Source organism: Octopus sinensis, linkage group LG6, assembly GCF_006345805.1.
Source record: "Octopus sinensis linkage group LG6, ASM634580v1, whole genome shotgun sequence".
Lineage (NCBI taxonomy): Eukaryota > Metazoa > Mollusca > Cephalopoda > Octopoda > Octopodidae > Octopus > Octopus sinensis.
In genome coordinates, this window is record NC_043002.1 from 18,625,365 (window position 1) to 18,649,839 (window position 24,475).

The window sequence follows — 24,475 nt, forward strand, 5'->3', positions numbered from 1 at the left end:
GTACCCAACATGGAGTCGATCGATTTTACGAATAGTCTTGGATACATTAAATAAAGACAATATAACATTTTGAGCACCTTTTGGTGGGAAAATTTTCAAAAATGCCCAACTGTAGATTAAGTTCTTCACGTATATTTGTGCAACACTTTCCAACCACACAGTTACGAGTTCGTTCCACTGTGTGACACTTTGAGCAGGTAACTTTTGTGTTTGTTTAATGATTTAGCCAGCGTAGAAAAGGCAACACCCAAGAACTTTTATAAGACGTTAGAGACTGGCTGGAAGAAGTAAGTTATCCAACCACATATAGGGAAACTGACCAGAATATTTGCATTAGAGATGAATCCGCGCCTGAGAGCCAGGTGATTATGCTAAACTGGGATTGTTTACAACTAAATAACAAGACAGCCCTTCAACGTTTCCTGGACTTTGACTAACCAGAAACTATAGTAAAAGAATCTTTGCCAAAGGTGCCACGCACTGGAATCGAACCTGAAATCAGGTTGTAGCGAAATAAACTTCTTAACCAAATGACAATAGCCCAGTAAAACAGCGTTACCTATAATAAAGAAGTTAAATAGCCTATCAAACCTCCATGAAATCACATTTCAGTTCAGGTATTATATTAGATAATGTAGGTCTAGATTGACCTTAAAAATTTAAATTTAATTTAGATTAAATCAAATTAAATTAAACGGGTGTGATCACAGCTTTAGCGCATCTCACAATGAATTGGTTCGATGAGAATTGACCTGGGGTTAAATAACTGAGTTATGTATTCAAGGGAGATAACTACTAATAATTAAATTAAGATCGAAAATGGCTGAACCCGTTTACAGCATATTTGTTGGGGCAGAAATTGGCTTATTAAAGGGTAAGCAGTTTTATTTATGATATAACTACAGTTTGGTGTTTCCCTCCGAATTTATTTAATAATACCTTTGTAGTTTATTTCGTTCTTCGAATTTGATAATTGGTATGAAAGAACGTGTTTATTTGTCAACACGCTGACAATAAATATCTTATTACAACTCAGTTTTTTAATTAATAAAATACCCATCGTTATTAATTAACACTCTGGCAATGAGTATATTATTCGTCACGTGTAGTTTTATTTTAATTCATAAAGTAATATAAAAGTCTGAACTAAATTCTTTCGTTTCTTTAATTTTCCACTTTCATTAAAATTCTTGAATTGGTTTTATTAATTGTTAATTATCAACTTATTCGCTTATTGCGTTTTTTTAGAGTGGTAAATGAAGAGAGAGAATGGCATCTTGTAATGTACATTAATTTTTCAAGAATATTGTCAACATTATGGAAGTTCCTTCATACTTCGACAGTCGCGAATTAAAGACAGCCATTCTGTGAACATTAAAAGTCAATTATAAAAGCGCGGTATATTTAATTAGCAAATTAATTCGAGTTCTTAAATTATCCAGAAGAAATTTTGGTGTTCTTTGATTCTATAAAGGTTCCACTCCTTAATTAAGTGAAGTTCTAAAACTCGAAAATATCAAAACAACACGTTGGATATCCTAAAACTTTTCGTACCACGTGTTCGTGATTACACCACGTTTTATACGATTCTAGTACTCTAGAGATTTCTTTTAAGATTTTACAAATTTTGAATTGCGCTGATTAGCAAACTTCGCCTTGTTGTTCCTCTGGTCAGAAGCGTAATAAAACGATATTGCTTCCACTAATTCAAAAATACATCAAACTGGTTCGGTTATCTACAGTGATTCTTGGGCAGCTTACGAAAATAAGCACTGGGAAAGCAAAAAGAAAATTTGGATCTTTTCGGTTTGAACGGCAGTTTTTAGCGTAATTTCTAGGTAACTAAAACATTTTCAACTTCGTATACTGGTAGAATGTGTTTATAAAACATCTTTTTCTCTTGGCTTTATTGAGAAAATTCTATAGTTTGTGAGATATTTGTGGTTTTTCTTCAATTTCTGCAATTTCAACCAATCGATGACGTCCATTGAGGTAAACAACATTCTGTGCCGTATGAATATGTTCCTCGTTTAAGAAACAGATTGGGTTTGCTCTTTTCAGTCATTTGACTGCGGCCATGCTGGAGCACCGCCTTTAGTCGAGCAAATCGACCCCGGGACTTATTCTTTGTAAGCCCAGTACTTATTCTATCGGTCTCTTTTTGCCGAACCGCTAAGTAACGGGGGCGTAAACACACCAGCATCGGTTGTCAAGCAATGCTAGGGGGACAAACACACACATATACATATATACGACAGGCTTCTTTCAGTTTCCGTCTACCAAATCCACTCACAAGGCTTTGGTCGGCCCGAGGCTATAGTAGAAGACACTTGCCCAAGGTGCTACGCAGTGGGACTGAACCCGGAACTATGCGGTTGGTAAACAAGCTACTTACCACACAGCCACTCCTGCGATTTATTTACATTTGTGAAGAAAAAAAGATACCCTAACCCTAAAACAGATTGAAATGCAATAGATCGATACTAGTGTCATAATTATGGGTGACAATTTCATATGACACCGCTAGAAAAAAACTGTCGTTCAAACCGAAAAGATCCGAAAATTTTGTTGACACGACACATACACACACAAAACCTCCAACGTTTTTGGCGAGATTTAAAAGAAAGGGTGAAAAGGCTGGGTATTCGTTCAAACTACACCACTACCTGACCAGGTATTTATCTCTGCTGCATCGGTTTTTCTATTGAGGCACCCCTCCCGGATTGCCAGTAAAAGATCGATTCCAGCACATCCGGACACAGAAGATATACAGGACTGCCCTTGGTTCCGCCCCACCCCACCGTTTTTCAAGGACAAAATGCAGTTCCCACATTTTATGAGGTCAGTTAAGACAATTGCAACAAAAAAAAAAACGCAGGAGATGGGATCGGAAGGATAAATTCCCAAGATTCCTCCCCATCCCTCCGTTTTCCGAGGCAAAAATGCATTTCTGACATCTTACGTGGTTAACTACAACGATTGCACCAAAAACAAAAAAAAAAACAGGGAGAAAAAAATCTAAGTACTGAAATCGAGTGTGGTGTGAAACTAGAAATTTACCAAATTTTTAGACGGGTGTAAATTTTGATCAGCCAACTTTAGGAATAGCTATCACTACCTCTTAAAGAAGGAAAAAGCAAGGAGTTAGGTTGTTACACTTTGTATTATTTGCTCCCTATTTCCGTGCCCTTTTCTGGTAAGTATTTACTATTACACCTGTCTCATGAGATGGGTGTAATAGTAAAAAATTACTGACGAAAATCTCGAGTATTTGAATGGTGCATTACATTTCAACCGGGGTGTAGATATCTAGTGTTTGAATATGTTACCTAGGTGGAACTGGGATGCTGGTTGACAAAAATCATCATTTCAAATGAAGGGAAATGATCAAAGTAGCTTTTTACTCACTCTAAGGACTCAGAAGATGGAACATTCATCCAGTTAAATCACAATGACACTGTAGTCATTTGGTTTTTGTGATAGTAATTATTTTAGATTTTTCATTACCATATTTCTACTGAAATAAACTGCCTTTGTTTCATTTAATTAATAACTACTTAGTTGCTACAGAGATGTACTTACATAGCAAGTGACTTGATCTGAGATTGTGTGCTGAAACAAAAACAATTGCAGCATGGAAGGTGTTTATAAGCCATTTAAAAACACAAAAACTGTTAGATTCACTTCAACATTTAAATTTAATTTGTCAAAATATTTTCGTTGCTTTGAAACTGACCTATTCACTGACAAAATTCCGTGTTGCGTCTGAAGTGAATCTAACTTAATTGTTAATAAACTGGTATTTAGGACATAAATTTTGATGGAGAACTTTTATTTAGATGACTTTAAAACCAGGAGTTTGGATCATAGAACCAACAGCAGTATCAGACAATTGGAGATGTGCTATCAAATACTCCCAATATTCTATGACTAGACAAATGGTGAAGAAAATATCCATCCATTCATCATGGAGGAAGTTGCTGAAGATTATATGCAAGAATGGTTAAGTAGGAGTGGCTGTGTGGTTAGTAGCTTGCTTACCACCCACATGGTTCAGGGTTCAGTCCCACTGCATGGCACCTTGGGCAAGTGTCTTCTACTATAGCCTCGGCCGACCAAAGCCTTGTGAGGGGATTTGGTAGACAGAAACTGAAAGAAGCCTGTCGTATATATGTATATGTGTATATATATATATATATATATATATATATATATGTGTGTGTTTGTGTTTGTCCCTGTAACTCAGCGGTTTGGCAAAAGACACCAATAGAATAAGTACTAGGTTTACAAAGAATAAGTCCTGGAGTCGATTTGCTCAACTAAAGGCAGTGCTCCAGCATGGCCGCAGTCAGATGACTGAAACAAGTAAAAGAGTATTGAGAGAGTTTGTCCTAAGTTGTCCTAGGCTTGGATGAAAGAAAGCTGTGGTTTTTATTAGAAGACTTTTTGAGTGAAGGTTTTTGACATGTTATGTTAGTTAGTTAGTTAGTTAGTTAATTTGGCTCAAAAGCAAATAGCAAGGCCATGTAGGGGGACATGGAGTTAGGTACAGGGTGGTGTTCATGTAAAGAGTTCAGGCCACTTGAGGTCAAGGGAGGCTTTGAACAAAGCGGTCGTCGGCATCTTCACCATCTCGTCTGGCAGCTTGTTCCACGGATCCGCAACCCGGACGGAGAAAGCTCCTCTCCTTCGATTGAGATGAAATCGTCGCAGGTAGAGCTTTTCGGAATGACCCTGCAGCCAACGCTCTGGAGCAGGAGTGAAGAACAGCTCTTTCGAGAGGTTACACTTTCCGCTTATGATGTTGTGGGCGAGAATGAGATCACCACGGCGGCGGCGTTTTTCAAGAGAATAATGGTCGAGCGTCCTCAGCCTTTCTTCGTAGGACAAACTTTTGAGACCATGAACCATGCGGGTAGCCAGCTTCTGGACTCTTTCAAGATGCTGTATGTCTTTGAAGAGATAAGGAGAAGAGGCTTCAATCCCATACTCCAATATGGGTCTCACCAGCGTGACATAGAGTGGTAGGAATATGGCTGCTGTGAGCATTCCGAATGACCGTCGAATCAAGAACAGAATTCCGCGTGCTTTGTTGGCAGCATGGACACACTGGGCCGAAGGCGAAAAGGAGGAATCCACCAAGATACCTAGGTCCTTCACCTGATCGGTCCTCTCCAGCAGCAGACGACCCGGCTCGAAATCAAGTTGAGTTGCAGGAGTAGAGCCGACAGGCAGATGACAGCACTTTGACACGTTCAGACACAGGTCCCAATTGTTAGACCACTTCCAAATTTGGTGGAGGCATCGACGAAGATCCTCTATATTACCGCGAGGAGCGACCAGTTTGATATCGTCGGCAAATAGAAGGGTGTGTTGCGTGAGGTCGTCGGGCAAGTCATTTATGAAGACTAAGAACAACAAGGGCCCAAGCACTGAACCTTGAGGCATGCCACTGCTCGCACTGGAGACGTCGGACCGCGAACCATTAACTTGGACTTGGAAGGAGCGATCTGAGAGGAAGGCACCAACCCATCGTACAATATCCGGATGGAAACTATATGCTTGAAGCTTGACAAGCAATAGGCGGTGGTTTACCGAGTCAAAAGCTTTGGCAAAGTCCAGTAAAACGATGTCAACAGCATCACTATCATCGAGGATGCGCGTCACCAATTCTTCCATTACTAGTAGGTTGGTCAAGCATGATCTCTTCGGCACGAAGCCGTGTTGGGAATCAGAGATAGAGGCTATGTTTAGGAGGTGGAGCATCATACTTTTCTTAAGGATGGTTTCGAACATCTTGCTGATAATTGATGTAAGGGAAACCGGTCGGTAGTTAAGCGGGTCTTCGCGGCTCCCTTTCTTGAAAATTGGGCAGATTATCGCTGTTCTCCAGTCTGCAGGTATAACACCCGTCGCCAATGACATATTGAATAGTCGTGTTAAGGGCTCGCAGATGACCGGAGCCAACGCTTTGATAACCCGTGGGTGTATGCCGTCAGGGCGTGACCTTTGTTGACATCGAGGCCTTGAATAACACGTTTGACTTCGTCCCGCGTGATGACCAATCGAAGCATTGGAGGTACCGATCTATCAAATGGAGGGGGTTCACGACCATCATCTTGTTTGAAAATAGTTGAAAAAGCCTCGGCAAATAATTAACTCTGTTGATAAGGGTCCTCAATCGATACGGCTGTTGAGTCTACCAACGTTGCAATCTGGTTGTTCAAGCGGGAATTCCGCTGGACATGGGCAAAGAAGGTTTTTGGATTGCTACTGGCATTTGCAGCAATTTTGTATTCGTAACTGAAGCGTTCTTTCTTTTCAATTTTCACGGCTCAGTCTCGTTGAGTTTTGTACACCTCAAAAGCTGCAGTCGAATCCAGATTTTTGAATTCAGCCCAAGCAATATCTCTGAGTCGACGTTCTCGTTTAACCCTCTTCGTCACCCAGGGCTTGTGTTTCTTCCTCTTGGGAAGCCCAACGGGAACTGCCTGGTCAGTCAAACAGATTACATATGCTTTGAGGGATGACCATAGTTCGTCAACTGAGGACAACGTCATCAGGGATCGCCAGTCCAGAAGCGCGGAAGCCTCGGTTAGAATTTCAAGATTATTTTGTAATATACAGCAGTTGACCTCAAATCTTGTGAATTTTTGGTCAAGTCAAAGCACTGTTGTGTGTTGCTTGTTTCTTCAATGGTTCCAAGCCTCAGTAAAATGTTTTTTGTACACAAACATGGACACTTTCTTTCTTTTTGTTATTTATATTTGCTGATTTTTCATTTTGTTAATTTTCAGGTGCAAACTGCGAAGAGCGGGCATGGGGGAACTTAAATGAGCTTAATGAGGTGAAGAGGGAGAATGAAATTACCTGCATGTGTTGGCTTAATCGTAAACAGACTAAAGTAAGTGTTACTGTTTAACATTTATTAAATACGCATGTGTGTATTATTCATGTATTCAAAATTACTGTAAACATTAAATGAATTTATTATTTTCCTTATTATTGACCCCAAAAGGATGAAAGGCGAAGTCAATTCCACAGAGGTAGGCTTTGGCTTTCATCCTTTCGGGGATTCAGTACCAGTGAAACACTAGGATCAGTGTAATCAACTAGTCCCCTCTCCCAAAATTTCAGGCCTTGTGCCTTTAGTAGAAAGATTTGGTCGATGCCAGCGCCGCCTTGACTGGTTTCCGTGCCAGTGGCACATAAAAGGCACCAACCGACCGTGGCCATTGCCAGCCTCCTCTGGCACCTGTGCTGGTGACATGTAAAAAGCACCCACTACACTCACGGAGTGGTTGGTGTTAGGAAGGGCATCCAGCTGTAGACACACTGCCAGATCAGACTGGAGCCTGATGCAGCCTCCTGGCTTCCTAGACCCCAGATGAACTGTCCAACCCATGGAAAACGGACGTTAAACGATGATGATGATTATTGACTATTCAAATATTGTTTAACTCGTTTCTGTTGATATACACTGCTTTTGTCTCACTTCATTTTGAAAATATTGAAGAATTTTTTTTAAAAATAGCTTTGTCATTATTAAGTTGATGTTAGGAACAAAATATGAAATATTGATGGACAGTTTTAATTTCAGTTACTTTTAAACTCATCATCATTTCTTTTTACCTTTATTTTTACCACCCTGGCATTGATTGAATTGGTTTTCTGGGGCAATATTTGATGGCCTCATGCTCTTCCTATCAATAACCTTTCAGTTGCCTCTTACAACATGCAGACACCAATATATTAGTTACAATTTTGAAACCTTTGAGATGTCATTTTCTTAATTTTTTTTTAAGCTGTATACCAAAAGGTGAAATTCATTATCATTTAATATCCATCTTCCGTGCTGGCATGGGTTGAAAAATAAGGAGATGAAGTAAAGTGTTGGAAGCAGAGAAGATTCACATTCACAAGACAGGTCAACGACACATAGATGGGAATATAGCATGTGACAAAAAGGGTGGGAGGTGGCATTAAATAACTGATTATTTATTCTCTAAGTAATTTTATATTTCTACATTCTAACTTTTTGTTTTCAACGATGCATGATCTCAAATATTTACTTACTGATTCTTTCACTGTCACTTGAAAGTTATTCATCACTGACGAGGTCATAATATAAACAAACATGTCCAGAGTTGTCTCCCAATATTTACCAGCACAATAAAAATAAAACTGATCATTGACCAATATTACGTTTTTCCTTAGCACATTTCGTTTTTAGTTGTTCTTTTTAATGCTCTCTGAAATAAATATTGTAACACTAGCTTCACTATTAAATAGTTACTTTGGTGTTTACTGTGAAATCACTGGTAATGCTTCATTTCTCCCTCTTCCCAGTTCTATTATGGACAACAGAACAACATTATAACAACTTTTGATGTAGAAGCTAGTAAAATATCTCGGCAAGTCAAGATGAATATTGGAGAGGGAAAATTTAAAAATATACATCCATACCAAAAGTAAGTAAAAAATAATAATGCAAGTAACTTTTATGGTATGTTTGGTTCACCATTGTTGTTATTCATGACATTTTATTTTCTTACCCCCTCCCCCCTTCTTTCTTGTGGCTTTATATAAAAGGGAGAGATCAATAAACTTATAACTATTTGAGGATCTTTTCGGTTTGAACAGCAGTTTTTAACATAATTTCTAGGTAACTAAAAAATGTTAAACTTCGTATACTGGTAGAATGTGTTTATAAAACATCTTTTTCTCTTGGCTTTATTGAGAAAATTCTATAGTTTGTAAGATATTTGTTGTTTTTTTTCTTCAATTTCTGCAATTTCAACCAATCACTGACGTCTATTGAGGTAAAAAACATTCTATGCTGTATGAATATGTCCCTCGTTTAAGAAACAGATTGGGTTTATTTGCATTTGTGAAGAAAAAAAGATACCCTTCCCCCTAACCCTAAAACAGATTGAAATGCAATAGATCGATACTAGGGTCATAATTATGGGTGACAATTTCATATGACACCGCTAGAAAAAACTGCCGTTCAAACCGAAAAGATCCTTATTTGATTTGTTCTCCCAATAACTCTCTCAATATTGATATTTATGCACAGTGAGAAAAAGGTGATAAAATGTTGTAGTAAGACTATGGCTGCCATAAAAGGCCTCTTTCTATTCATGCATAGGCTTGCAGTACATCAAACCAACCTGATTTTGTATTATGCTACCTGTTCACTGGCAGCTAATGTTATCAAGTTTGTCTTAACTGTTTGTTTCCAGGTGTTCTTTCATGAATGCTTTGAGTACAGAAACCAGGATGTGTTAATCTTTTTGACTTTGTCATGCATTGGAGGCTAAATTAAAATGACTGATACACTTTGCTTAGAAAGTTTTTTAAAAAAATGACTCTTCCACAGTGAAATAGTTTGAAAAATATAGAAAACTATTACTTATTTTGTTATATTAACCCATTAGCATTCATATTACTCTATCAAATGTAACACATATATTTACATTGCTTTGAAGTTTTCCTGCATTATCATGTAGCCTTGAAATTTTGATTATGTGGTTGTACTATTTTAGACTAACATTGTAGGGTAGGTGTGAGAGGTTGAATCTGCCTAGTTTAAGTATATAACAGAGATACTATTTTGGCCAGATATGGCCTGTTGAAATGCTAAAGGTTTAATCATTCTATGTATGATTACTTTGAATTACAAAATTATCAATGTTCTTTAAGACAATCAAGCATTAGTATGGAATGTTTTAAAGCTTAAAATTATATTTCAAAATGTTTTTAAATACACCTGACATAAACTTCAATGCATTTTTCTTAATTATCAATCTGTCATTGTGTGTCACTACTTCCCAGTATCAAACTATTTACTTCAACAGTTATTTTGCTTATAAATTTTTGATTTTATCTTCTCTCTTTGTAGAAAAATTTTAACAGCGGTAAGCAGTGGTGATATTAAGTTATGGACCAAAAAAGGAAAAAATGTGGTGAGTACGAAAAGTTTTATTTTATTTAGGTAACAGGCTAATATTTTCATCGAATAACTGGGTTATTTGTTAGTTTTTTTCTCATTTGTTTATCATCGTCAGTTTACTTTTCCATGCTTGCATGGGTTGGACAGAATTCATTGAAACAGATTTCTGTGAACAGATGCCCTTCCTGTTGCCAACCCTCGTGTATTCTTTTATTCTTTTCAGTCATTTGACTGTAGCCATGCTGGAGCACTGCCTTTCAGCAAACAAATCGACCCCACGGCTTATTCTTTGTAAGCTTAGTACTTATTTTATTGGTCTCTTTTGCCAAACTGCTAAGTTACAGAGACATAAACACACCAACATCAGTTGTCAAGCGATGGTGGGGGACAATCACAGATGCACAAACATATACGTATATATACAACAGGCTTCTTTTAGTTTCCGTCTACCAAATCCACTCACAAGGCTTTGATCGGCTTGAAGCTGAAGTAGAAGAAACTTGCCCATGGTGCCACACATTGGGACTGAACCCGGAACCATGTGATCATTAAGCAAGCTACTTACCACACAGCCACTCCTGTGCCTATATATTATATATGGCTGTATGGTTAAAAAACTTGCTTCCTGGCCACATGGGTTTCAGTTCAGTCTCATTGTGTGACACTTTGGGTGTTTCTATTCTAGCATTCGGCCAACCGATGCCTTGTGAGTGGATTTGATAGACTGAAGCTGTGTGGAAGCCTATCGTATTAACATCATTTACTGTCTGTTTTTCATGCTTGCATGAGTTGGCTAGTTCAACATGATCCAGCAAGCAGCTGGGCTACATTAACCCTTTCGCTACCAACCCAGACTCTGAGTACAAATGTCTTGTTTTCATAAGTTTTAAATTAAAATCTTCCACCAAACCATAGTCAAAATTTATGTTCCTAACACTAACTAAATGATAACTAAGTTATTTTACTAAATTCTTTGTTATTTATAAGATTAATTGAAAGATACACAGAGTATCTCAAAATAAATACAGTAATGAAAGGGTTAAGCTTCGTTGTAAACTTCAGCATGGTTTTTCTGGCTGGACACTGTTTCTAACACTAACAACCTTGCAGTGTGTACATTTTTTTTTTGTTTTTTTGGCGTTTTTTATGTACCAGAAACACTATTGAGGTTGCTATGTAACTTGCAGCTCAGGAAAAAAACAAGAAAAGGAAAATGTCCTCTTGGTTAAATGGTGTGGGGAGATGGCTTTATGCCACATGTTGGGATATTGATGTATGATAGAGGAAGAAACAAAAGTGTCTTGCTATAGAGAAGATACATGGCTACTCTGCATTATATGAGTGATAGGGAGTAGCTAGAAGGATATTAAGATGGTAATGATGGGGTGCGAGGAGAAATCCTCAAGGAACAAGGTGAACATCAGATGGAATACAGACAGTGGATCAGGAGTTGGAAGGAGGGGGTGAAGGGTTATAAGAGTGAGAGGAGAGTAACAGCTGATCAGAAATGAAGGTAGAGGTGGACGTAGTGGGTGGTGAACAGAGGTGGAGGTGCAGCTTGATGGGAAATACCCATATGATCAGGACATGTGTGTCTTTCTCTTTATTTGTCCCCTCCTCCATTGAACAACCAGTGTTGGTTTGTTTACATCCCCATAACCAAAAAGAGACTAATAAAATAAATACTGGGGTCGATTTGTTTAACTAAACCCTTCAAGGCGTGCTGCCCCAGCATGTCTAGTAGAGCTGGCTTTATCCTTCATCTTTCTGTGATTATTTAAATAAATTTAACGTGACTGTCCCGTAAGGGAATTACACCACTGCTATTTAGCCCTAAGAAGCATCGATGCTTCCTGTCGACTTTGACACATTTCCTGTGTCCTTATATATTTACGATGGGGAGACAAACACCCCCAACAGCTAGGCATGCATCTAGAGACATGCATATATAAGGACACAGGAAATGTGTCGAGGCCGACAGGAAGCGTCGATGCTTCCTAGGGCTAAATAGCGGTGGTGTAATTAACTTATGGGACTGTCACGTTAAGTTGACAGTATACAACCACTCTATCGCTCCACCACCGCTCTTGTCTCTATGAGATATTTAGAAATTTAATATTTCTGATTTTAAATAAATTTGATTTTGTTTATTCTTCTGATACCTTTGTTTGCTTATCAAATGAAATCTCTCTCTCTCTCTCCCTCTCTGGATTTAAAGGTAAATTCTCTGTATTAATTTTCTTAAACAGTTAAAAATGTCTGGAGGCGTTGACTTAGCTTGTGTGCAACAGGATCCAGTACAAACACATTTAATTGCCAGTGGAGGCAACGAGAACCCTTTGAAATTATGGGACATTAATTCTCCTACAAGTCCTATCTTTGTATCAAAAAATGTAAGTAGCTACTTCATAATTATTATTATTAATATTATTATCATTGTCGTCATTATTGTTGTTGTTGTCATCGGCAATGGTGGTGGGCTGGCAGAAACGTTAGCGTGCCAGGCAAGATACTATCCATATCTACTATATTGTTTTAAAAATAAATAAAATAGTCACATAATCAGAATCTTAAAGCTTCGAGATAATTCCTGTTTCATTTAAAGCAATGACAGAGTAATCTGAATGCTAAAGGGCTAAACCTGTGAAGAAAGCAATGAACATGTTTCAGTTTTATTAGATCTCTTCAGTATATAAGCTTCTAGTGTTCATCAGTTGAATTTCCTTCACAAGCCTATTGTGGAAGGTATTGGTTCAAAGTGTTAGGCAGTCATCATCATCATCCACAATTTTGAATTTGGGTTTTGTCCCTGTTAACAGGGGTGGCCAGATCTACCTCAATGCCATAGCAACCACCCTCATACCATCTCAGCATCTTGCCTGATTCTGGGTGTCCTTCCTTCTCAACCAACCTTCCCAATCTCTTCCCTCACCTGTCCCCTTCACATCTTCCTCAGTCTAACTCGCTTTCGCTGTACATTTACCTCAGACCCTAGCACCCTCTTCAGAACATGCTCCTCATCCTTCCTCAACACATACCCATACCACCGCACTCCAACCACCCTTGCCAGCCATTCCACTGATTCCTCCAACCCCAGCATCACCTTCAAGTCCTCAGTCCTCCTCTTATCAAACAGCCGCACACCACACATTTCTCTCACCATTGCTCTCTCAGTCCTTCTCAAAATTGCCATATCTCTCTCTCTCTCTCTCTCTCTCAAACACTGTCTCACTCCCATACAGTATTGCAGCTCTCACACTACTCCTATTGACCTTTCCTTTTGTCTTCAATGAGTGAATTGTGTTTGTGGTTAAGGGTCAAACATCTTAATGCTGCATGCACTCATTGCACCTTTTTGTGTCCATGTGTATATTCCTTAATATTTTTGTTTTATTTTTCCTCCTTTCTAAAGGTGTCTGAGGATTGGTTACGTTTGCGGGTCCCCATTATGATATCTACAATTAACTTCATTCCACAGTCTAGCAAAATCGTTACTGGTACTGATTTATGTAAGGTATGTGTAAAATCGTTTTGTTTTGTTGGGTTTTTTTTTTCTCCCCTTTATTTCAAAGGTTTTGATTTAAATGTAGTCTTCGTGTTATACTTGAATGATTTTTGTATATTTGGCTCAATTTGCATATCATCATAATAACAAGTTTGGTTTTAATTAAATTGTCCTTTCTAATACCAATCCCTCCCCAAGAACTTATTGGCACAGAAGCAAACTAAAGCGAACAGATTATGTACCTTGCCTTAAGAAAGGCCTCTTACACACACACACACGTGTCAGATACTGATTTTACCTGTCCTCACTAACTCACTATTAACCCCTTAATGGATCAATTATTTTGACACGGCGTTTCATTTGAGAGCATTTTTTTTTTTCTTTTTGAATTATATACACTGTGTTAATTACAAAGAAAATTCTTTTATTATAGAAATTAAAATGTACTTTTACTCATTTGGATTTAAACGAGTTAACTCGGACATTGAAAAAATACATAAAACTTACCTGTCTTCGATATTTTATAAGATGTATTGCTTTTAAATCAAAGGAACATGTGCGTACGACAATGTGGGTAAATTCGTGATTGCTCAAAAATGAAACGACACAAAACAAATAAACTCGTTTGAGTGCTAAAATTAAAAGTTAATTTTGACCGAGTATACTCGTCTGGTTCTAAAAAGATACATTTGCAATGCACGAGTAAACTCGGGATAATCCATTAAGGGGTTAAGCATCAAAATTTCATCATCATCTTTTAACGTCCGCTTTCCATGCTAGCATGGGTTGGACGTATGACTGAGGGCTGGTGAACCAGATGGCTGCACCAGGCTTCAATCTTGATCTGGCAGAGTTTCTACAGCTGGATGCCCTTCCTAACGCCAACCACTCCGAGAGTGTAGTGGGTGCTTTTATGGGCCAGTCAGGCGGCACTGGCAACAACCTCGCTCGAATTTTTTACACATGCCACCGGCGCGGGTGCCAGTAAGGTGATGCTGGTAAACTTTGTGCTTGATATATCCCCAGAGCCCACACCATCGCACTGCCATTACTTTTGCACACTCATTGTAGTGCACCTGAGCACTATACACAATAATTTCATTATTATTATGCATTTATTAGTTTTGACTACAGACATGGTTGTGTGGTTATGAAGCCAGCTTCCTAAGCATGTAGTGTTGGGTCAGTTTCAGTACCACTGAATGGTACTTTGGGCAAGTGCTTTCTGTTATAGCTTCAAGCCAACCAAAGCCTTGTGAGTGGATTTGGTAGACAGAAATTCATAGAAGCCCTTTGTGTGCATGTGTGTGCACTGTTGTCTAGACATCACATGATGGTTGTATACAAGCATCACCATGTGTGTGAGGCTGTTCATTTCCAGTCTTCTGTGAACACACACACACATATATATATATACCAGTGCTGGTGGCATGTAAAAAAAAACCATCCGAACGTGGCCGTTGCCAGCTCCGCCTCGACTGGCCTCCGTGCTGTGACATGTAAAAAGCACCAACCGATCGTGGCCGTTGCCAGCCTTGCCTGGCACGTAAAAAGCACCCACTACACTCACGGAGTGGTTGGCATTAGGAAGGGCGTCCAGCTGTAGAAACACTGCCAGATCAGACTGGAGTCTGGTGCAGCCTCCTGGCTTCCCAGACCCCAGTCGAACCGTCCACCCTATGCTAGCATGGAAAGCAGACGCTAAACGATGAGCATGATGATGATATATTAAAATACAGCAGATTTCTTTTAGTTTCCATCACAAGGCTTTGATTAGCTCTCAACCCAGAGCTATAGTTGGAGATACTTCGGCAAATTGCTGCATGATCCAAACTACATGGTCCACACTTGCCTGGACATCTGCAAGATGGTGGACAACAGATTGGATAGAAGGGAAAAAAATGTATTGCGAGTCTGTCTAAGGATTGCATTAAAAGTACATGTACCTGTAGAATAGTCAACCACTTAAGCTAAGTGGGTCATTTTGTTGTTCAGACAAGTAGCACACTGGTTATCAAAACTCTTTTACTTGTTTCAGTCATTTGACTGCAGCCATGCAGGAACACCGCCTTTAGTCGAGCAAATTGACCCCCAGGACTTATTCTTTGGAAGCCTAGTACTTATTCTATCGGTCTCTTTTGCCGAACCGCTAAGTTACAGGAACGTAAACACGCCAGCATCGGTTGTCAAGCGATGTTGGGGAGACAAACAGACACACAAGCATATACACACACGCACACATATATATATACATATATACGATGGGCTTCTTTCAGTTTCCATCTACCTAATCCACACACAAGGCTTTGGTCGGCCTGAGGCTGTAGTAGAAGACGCCTGCCCAAGGTGCCACGCAGTTGGACTGAACCCAAAACCATGTGGTTGGTAAGCAAGCTACTTACCACACAGCCACTCCTGCGCCTAAAACTGATTGAGAATCCATTTTCTTTACCATATATATATAGACATACATCACAGAGCATGATTCCTAACATCAGGTTGTTATATGTTAACTTCATAGATACGTCTGTATGATCCAAGTGCAAATAAAAGAAAACCTGTCCTTGATGTCCAGTGTGGTGATTCTCCAGTAACAGCTCTGGCGGTCAATCCTTCTGGCAAGTAAGTCATTCAACTCTCTTGAGAAATGTGTGTTACTTATTCCTTTTGTTTTTGTTACATTTGTGGTGGGTATATCTACTGTTCTTTATATATCTATCACTGTTCTTTTGTTGCTCTGACTGTGACCATCCCAATATTATTTCAGCATAATGTATCTAGGACTACATTATTACAATGTGTATGTTTTTTAAAGGACAGAAGTGTATGATTTGATTACAATTTAGCTGCTATTTCTATCAGGTCATGCTATCGCATAGAGGTTCACTCTTTGGCTCCTATTGTTTTGCAGTTGTTTAATTTCAAATTTGCTTTGATTGAGTAAACCTATAATGTAGTGTACCTAAGAGTATATTGTCCATCGTGCCTGTTTTTGAAGAGGGTAGGATATGTAATGTGGGATATTTGACTGCTATTTCTAACTGGTTGAGCTACACCATTGGAACACCTTTGTTTCAGGTTTTCAAGCTTGTAGCTGCTGCTCTTTTTGTTGTTGTTGCTGAGGGTCTCTTGTCAGGTTCTTCTATCACCTCGAGGGTGATAGAAGAAGCCGACTCAACCCGCCCAGGGTGAATGTCGCCACAAGTACAAGTTCTTCTCCCGCAAATACAAACCTGAGGTTTAGGAAGTACGTCATAGGTTTTGCATTATTTGACACACTGTTGAAATAAAGTTGGGATGTTCACAGCAGGAATGTCTTTGACCTGAAGTCATCAACACAAGAACAGTAGATTACGCTTTCCAATGATTCTACAGTTTTTGTGTTGGCCACATATGAAACAGTGTAGCATACAGAGTGACAGGGTTGTTGTCACCTCTGTGCTGGTGTTGTACAGCTAGACTAAGTTCTCTGTAGCTTGTATTGCTTCCTATTAACCCTTTTGTTACCCCAACCTGGCTGAAACCGGCTCTGGCTCTGAGTACAAATGTCTTGTTTTCATAAGTTTTGAATTAAAATCTTCCACCAAACCTTAGTCACAATTTATGTTCATAACCCTAGCTGAATGATAACTGAGTTATTTTACTAAATTGTTTGTTATATTCAAAATAATTTAAACAAACACAGAGCATCTCAAAATAAATATGGTAATGAAAGGGTTAACATTGTCATTGCTCTGTACCCCTATTTACTGCTGCAGTTTTGTGTGTCTGCTTGTATTTGCTCTTTTGTACATTGTTGCTAACTCTGTTATGTAAACACATTGCTCTTTTGTTTTGTATTTCTGTTCTGTTTTTTTTACACACATGATGCACCAGCTTCACATAGCAGCCCCAGCCCATCCAAAGTACCTTGGATCACAGGACGGCCTGCTGTGCTTACCTTGGATCGTAGGGTGACCTGCTGTGCTTGAGGAGACCTATTGAGTCAAGTACATCAACATCAAAATAAAAATCAAATGGAAATTGTAGTTGTGATACCCATGCTGGTGGCACGTAAAAAGCACCATCCGAACATGGCCAATGCCAGTGTCGCCTTGACTGGCTTCCATGCCGGTGGCATGTAAAAAGTACCAACCGATCGTAACCGTTGCCAGCCCCCCTGGCAACTGTGCTAGTGGCACGTAAAAAGCACCCACTACACTCACGGAGTGGTTGGCATTAGGAAGGGCATCCAGCTGTAGAAGCACTGCCTGATGCAGCCTCCTGGCTTCCCAGACCCCAGTCGAACTGTCCAACCCATGCTAGCATGGAAAACAGACGTTAAACAATGATGATGATGCAAGCATGGCTGTGTGGCAACTTGGACAAGTGTTTTTCACTACGACTCTTGGCCAACTATTAGCTTGTGAGTGAATTTAATATGTAAAAACCGGAAGCTCATTGTGTGTAATGTATGTTAGGGTTTTCTTGTCTTGACACCATGTGATAGTTGTAAATGAGTGTCACTGTTATACAAGCAGTGTTCTTCATTTCCATTTTTCTGTGGAAATCATGTCTGACCTTGGAGATATATTACATTGCGTGGAAGCAGGTGAAGGCTATCAACAGGAAGGGCATCCAATCATAGTAAATATGCATCAAAGAATCCCGTCACCCATACAAGTATGAAAAAGGGGACATTAAAATGGTGGTGGTGGCTGCTGTTCTTGTTCTTATTTCTTTACTTCCCACAAGGGGCTACACACAGAGGGGACAAAGAAGGACAGACAAACAGATTAAGTCGATTACATCGCCACCAGTGCGTAACTGGTACTTATTTAATCGACCCCGAAGGGATGAAAGGCAAAGTCGACCTCGGCGGAATTTGAACTCAGAATGTAAAGACAGACGAAATACCGCTAAGCATTTCGCCCGGCGTTCTAACGGTTCTGCCAGCTCGCCGCCTTCTTGTTCTTGTTTTGATAGTGCTGTCGGGGTTGTTTATTGCTCAATTACTACTACTGTTTTTTCATTTCAATATCTAGAAAGTAATTTTATAAAGTTTCATCTCTTTTAGAGTAGTTTCCCTTTTTTTTTCTTGTTTGTTTGTTCCTTATGGAGACAGACAGTGAACTGAAATATAAATGTCAAATGACTGTCACTTAGAAACTTTAAAACATGTTTATTTAGCCTGGGTGGTTCAGGTCAAGCAGGTTTCCTGTCACAGGTTTTTCCAGTTGTAACCATGCCATCATTTTTCTCCGCCCCCATGTCACCTTCTGTCTAGAACTACACTGTTTGCACCATTTGTTTTTTAAGATGGCAGGTTGTGATTCGAGATACATTCAGCTGTTTAATTCCATATTATTTCTTTCTTTCTGACATTTTCCCCTAATTGCCTTTCAATAAATTGTTTAGAATGTGACATTTACAAGTCTTGTGTATATCACTGTGTGTATATATATATGTATTTTTTTTTTCCTAGCCAAATTATAGTTGGTTCTTCGAAAGGTGATATGGTCAGCATGGATATTCGTAAAGGTAAAATAATATTAAGTTTTTTTTCTTGTGAAATATTAAGTTTCTTTTCTTGTATTGAAAAGAACTATTTTTACCCATTTTTCTTTTTTTTAACAGGAGCCAAAACAATACAGATCAATATTTATAATATAGATCTTAATCAAACATCATCAATGGTGGTGACCCCCTTCGGTCAGACACTGACCATGGGTTTGCACCTAGAGAGTTACCCTCTGAGGCACAAGTCTGGGCAAGGTTGTTTTATGGAAGACCAGCAGTTGCCCATGCATACCGGCCTCCCCTCTCTACGTCGCAACTCATTTCTACAGCTGAGTGGACTGGAGCAACATGAAATAAAGTGTCTTGCTCAAGAACACAACACGCAACCTGGTCTGGGATTCGAGCTCACAACCTCACGATCGTAAGCTCGACGCTCTAACCACTGAGCCACGCGCCTTCACAAACATCATCCATACCACCCTGAGATATGATTTGTATGTCAAGGTTCTTGTGGATCTAGATGTTTCTGTTGTGCTCTATACTCCTCTCAAAAGCAAACAAGTTTTTTTAACATAAATTACACCTCAGTCATCATTATCCTTATCTTTTAATGTCCACATTCCATACTGGTATGGGTTGGATGGTTTGAAAGGAAATAATGTATCTGTGGAATGTCTTGTGCATCGATGTCTACTTTGGCATGGTTTCTGCAGCAAAAGGCCCCTTCTAATGCCAACCACTTTACTGAGAGCTGTTTTCATGGCACCAGCAATAGTGAGGTTGCCTTGGAGCTTGCAAGGCAAAGATCCCTTTCAACTAGAGGCTGGGGCACTTTATGCTATGAGATGAGAGGTTTAAGTATGAAAGAAGGGGCCAAATGGAGCAGGGTTTTTTTTGTTGAAGAGGAGCTAATTTTTAGGTTTTTGATATATTGATAATATTTTTTAGTGGCACCTAAAAGTAATAGTTTCAATTCTTTTAATCCACTGACTCACAATTCCAATGTTGACAGTGGTGGTAGCAGTAACATCCAGGGTTCGAAGGGTTAAGTTTGTCTGATTGGTAGAATTAGTAGAGCAACAAGCAAAATATGTTGCAGTATCTACCTATGTTTATGTCACTGGGGTTGATGTAATCAACTAGTCCCCTCCCCCCAAATTTCAGGATTAGCAGGATTCCATCCATCCTTTTCTCCTTGTGGGACTGGATACATAAGTGGCAGGCACGGTCTAGGGCATAAACATACAGATGGAGGTTCTGAAGATGAAGATACCTGGGCTGTGAAACAGTGGGAGGGACAGCTGCACCATTTGTTGAAACCTATTGTATAGACCCAGATCAGCTCTGATCTTGTAGTCCTATAGCACACATCTAATGAGGACCTATGCCCCTCTTTCAGCTAAGGACTCATGGGTGGTGGTACCTCATAAAAGTGCCCATGCCTATGTCACATAAAAACGCCCATACTGGTTCCACATAAAAGCTTCCAGTACAGTGATTGGCGTTAGGAAGGGCATCCAGCCATAGAAACTATGGCAAAACAGAATATGGATCCTGGGCAGCTGCCCAGCTCCTGTAAAACTGTCCAGCCCATGTCAGCATGGAAAGTGGACATTAAATGATGATTTGTAGCATTTAAAAAACAATTCCAGTCAAAAATGTGCAAGATGAAGATATTAAATGGAGGTAGAAAATTTAATACTCAAAATAAAATAGAAATTGAATTAAAACCAACATAACTGTTTATTGAACAAAAGTGTTAACCCTTTCGTTACCAACCCGGCCAAAACCGGCTCTGGCTCTGTAGTACAAATGTCTTGTTTTCATAAGTTTTGCATCAAAGTATACCACCAACCTTAGTAGCAATTTGTATTCCTAATACTAGCTTAATGAAAACTAAGTTATTTTACTAAATTATTTGTTATATTTAAAATAATTGAAAGAAACACAGAGCATCTCAAAATAAATACAGTAACAAAAGCGTTAATTTTCTAAATATTCCAGGAAAAATAACTGGTAAATTCAAAGGTTTTAGTGGTGGAATTCGCGGTATCCAATGTCATCCAACTCTACCCTATGTTGCTACTTGTGGGCTTGATCGTTACCTCCGTGTTTATAATGTGGTATCAAGAGAAATGATCTACAGTGTGAGTATCTTTTTTACCTGTCAGTGCTTGTTACAACAAAAAAAAATGTCTTTATCTGATCTGAGTAATGTTGCTGATGATGATGATGCTGAGCACCATACAGACCGATTCTAAATAGATCAATGATCAAACGCATTTCAGCTGTGATCATCCCATTCTTTTGCTTTTCATCCTTTTGGGTTTGATAAGATAGGTAACCCTCCCCCAAATTTCAGGCCTTGTACCTTTAGTAGAAAGGATTATTATTATTATTATTAGGCACAGGAGTGGCTGTGTGGTAAGTAGCTTGTTTACCAACCACATGGTTCTGGGTTCAGTCCCACTGTGTGGCACCTTGGGCAAGTGTCTTCTACTATAGCCTGAGGCTGACCAAAGCCTTATGAGTGGATTTGGTAGATGGAAACTGAAAGAAGCCCGTCGTATATATGTATGTGTGTGTCTGTGTTTGTCCCCCTAGCATCGCTTGACAACCGATGCTGGTGTGTTTATGTCCCCGTCACTTAGCAGTTCGGCAAAAGAGACCGATAGAATAAGTACTGGGCTTACAAAAGAATAAGTCCCAGGTCAATTTACTCGATTAAAGGCGGTGCCCCAGCATGGCCGCAGTCAAATGACTGAAACAAGTAAAAGAGTAAAGAGTATTAAGACAGCAAGCTGGCAGACTCAGCAAGCCTGGCAAAATGCTTAGCAGCATTTTGTCTAACTTTACATTTGGTGTTCAAATTCCACCAAGGTTGACTTTACCTTTCATCCTTTCAGGGTCGATAACTCAAGTACCAGTTACACACTGGGGTTGATGTAATCGACTAGTCCCCTCCCCCAAAATTTCAGGCCTTGTGCTTATAGCCAAAAGGATTATTATTATTAAGGCAGTGAGCTGGCTGAATTGTTAGCATCCTCAGCAGGATTCCATCCTTCCTTATGTTCTAAGTTCAAATTCTGCCGTTACTGACTTTGCCTCTCATCCTTTTGGGGGGTCAATAATATAAGTACCAATCAAGTACTGGGGGTGATGTAATCGACTTATCCCCTCCACCAAAATTTCAGGCCTTTTGTCTATAGTAGAAAGGATTATTATTATTATAATTTAGCTGTTATTCTTGAAATGTCTTTTAGTCTCAGTAATTTGATTATTCCTTGATGTTCTTTGCTTCGTTCTAGTTTTATTTGAAGTCGCGTTTAAACTGCTTGTTGTTTGCCAAAAAGTGGCCATCAGCTGGGGAAAGCGCCAGCAGCTGTCCGAATAATGAAAACTCAACAGTAGACCAAAACGAAGATGAAAATGCTCCTGATGACCTGTGGGATAAAATGCCAGTCTTACAAACTGAAAGCACAACGGAAACTCCGAGTGGAAATGCTAAGAAGAAGCGAAAGTCAAATAATGAATCAAAGTCTTCAAAGAAAAACAAAACTTCAGAATAAGAATATTGATGTTTGAGGAGAGTAATAAAGAGATTTAATTTTTTTTATCTATGTTTATTGTATTTTTGATTGAGGTGAACATATTTTATTTTATAACAGAACAGCCCGCTTATGCGTACCTTTTCCTTCTTTGGTCACTAAACTCTGTTTGCGAAGACTTGTTGAGGCAAATGAAATCAAAACCAAAATCAATTCGATGACTGGCATCCGTACTAGCAAAGAGCACCATACAAGTGTGATCGTTGACAGAGCGGCTAACCGGCTTCCATGCCAGTGGCACATAAAAAGCACCCACTACACTCTCGGAGTGGTTGGCGTTAGGAAGAGCATCCAGCTGTAGAAACTCTGCCAGATCAAGATTGGAGCCTGGAGCTGTAGTGGAAGACACTTGCCCTAGGTGCCATACAGTAGGTTTGAACCTGAAACCACATGGTTACAAAGTGAGCTTCTTAACCACACAGCTATACCTGCACCTATGTGTTTGTGTATATCTGTTTGCATAATGACTGTCTCAGGAAAAAAAAGATAAAACTTCATTTTTTTGTGATATGTCAAACTAGGGTCAGTTTGTCTTCATGACATGTTCTGTCAATCTCACTTGAACCCAGCCACATGCCTTCATCACTACTTCCTGTTTTAGGTCCCTAAAGGCCCCGATAATCCTGGCCCTCAGCTCATCCTTCATGTTGCGGCTGCATCTGTTGGACTCTTATTCCACTGTGCCTTGCACAAAGAAGTTGAGGGGTTACAGTCAAGTGATTTGGGAGGGAGGCCAAATGTCAGGGTCTTTTGGCTGGTGTGGCAGAGCACAGTCTTTCCACATATGCAGCCTCTCTGCAGCTATGCAATCAATCCAGGGTTTCACCTCGTTGCTCAGAATACAATTGTAGCTACCAGTATCCAGCCTGAGGCTCTCGAGGAAGACGTTGTGTGACATGACATCATTATCACTGCTGACAACACCAAAGTCCATGATTACTGCTGGAAATTTCGTCTGCATCACACTGGGCATCTCCTTGAGTGAGATTGAGCCACTTGTTCTGGGTGTTGATCTTGTCAGAGCCAGTATATCTGGCTCCAACCGGTGTTTCAACTTCTTGGTATGTATATATCGGTGCTAGTGATTGTGTGTGTATTTCTTCTCATCTTGTGTGTCCACTCAGTGTAGACAACAGCTTTGCAATCATTGCAGGCTGTGTCATTTGCTTGCAGTCACTGCACAAGCATATCTGGATGTGTCGCATGCTCTTTGTAAACAAAAAGATTCGTTCAGAATGGTGTCATATGTTTCCAGTTCACTGCATAACTATGTCTGGAATGTTAGTTTTGCAATAGACTTGTGAAATATGACCTTGGTTGAAAACAGATGAGGATTAGCAACAGGAAGGGCATCCAGCCATAGAAAGCATTACTCAACTGAATGGAAAAGTGGTAGTTAAAATGATGATGATGATACATACGCACATACATATGTCATCGACGTATAATGTTTGCATGATTTGGATTGTTTGACAGAATTAAGTGAGCGCTATTGTCTGACATGGTTCTGTGCTTGGATGCTCTGCCTGATATCAACTATATTACAGTGTGTACTGGGTTCTTTTTCTTTCATGTCACCAATCGACTTGCAAGACAACAAGGAAAAGACCAATGCCCAGTACTCTTTCATTTCTGTTGTTAAATCACTCTTGTATGATACCAAAATAAATCTACTTAGATTTCACCAGTTATTATTTCATTGAGAAAGATCAATAGTCTTATAATTTCAAGTTTTAGTGGGGGTGCATGACTGAGTGCTTGCATGACAGCCTTGAGGTTTCATATCTGATCTCATAAAGGGACAAGCACAGGTATATTGCTAGAGAGGAGATACATGACCACTCCAAGTTATATAAGGGTAAGTGGGAGTTGCTGGAAAGAGATGGTGGTAACAAGGTACCAGAGCAT

General features: G+C 39.5%; 1 protein-coding gene across 1 annotated transcript; it reads left to right on the top strand.

The window, feature by feature from the left end:
- The first annotated feature begins 662 nt into the window (after positions 1-662).
- Positions 663-22,575, top strand: LOC115213042 (WD repeat-containing protein 74). Its single transcript, XM_029781947.2, has 10 exons — positions 663-874; positions 6,798-6,904; positions 8,350-8,471; positions 9,905-9,968; positions 12,205-12,348; positions 13,368-13,469; positions 15,982-16,082; positions 18,925-18,980; positions 20,964-21,106; positions 22,268-22,575. The coding sequence occupies exons 1-10, from the start codon at positions 820-822 to the stop codon at positions 22,526-22,528; spliced, it is 1,155 nt and encodes a 384-aa protein (XP_029637807.2). The 5' UTR covers positions 663-819; the 3' UTR covers positions 22,529-22,575.
- The last annotated feature ends 1,900 nt before the right edge of the window (positions 22,576-24,475 follow it).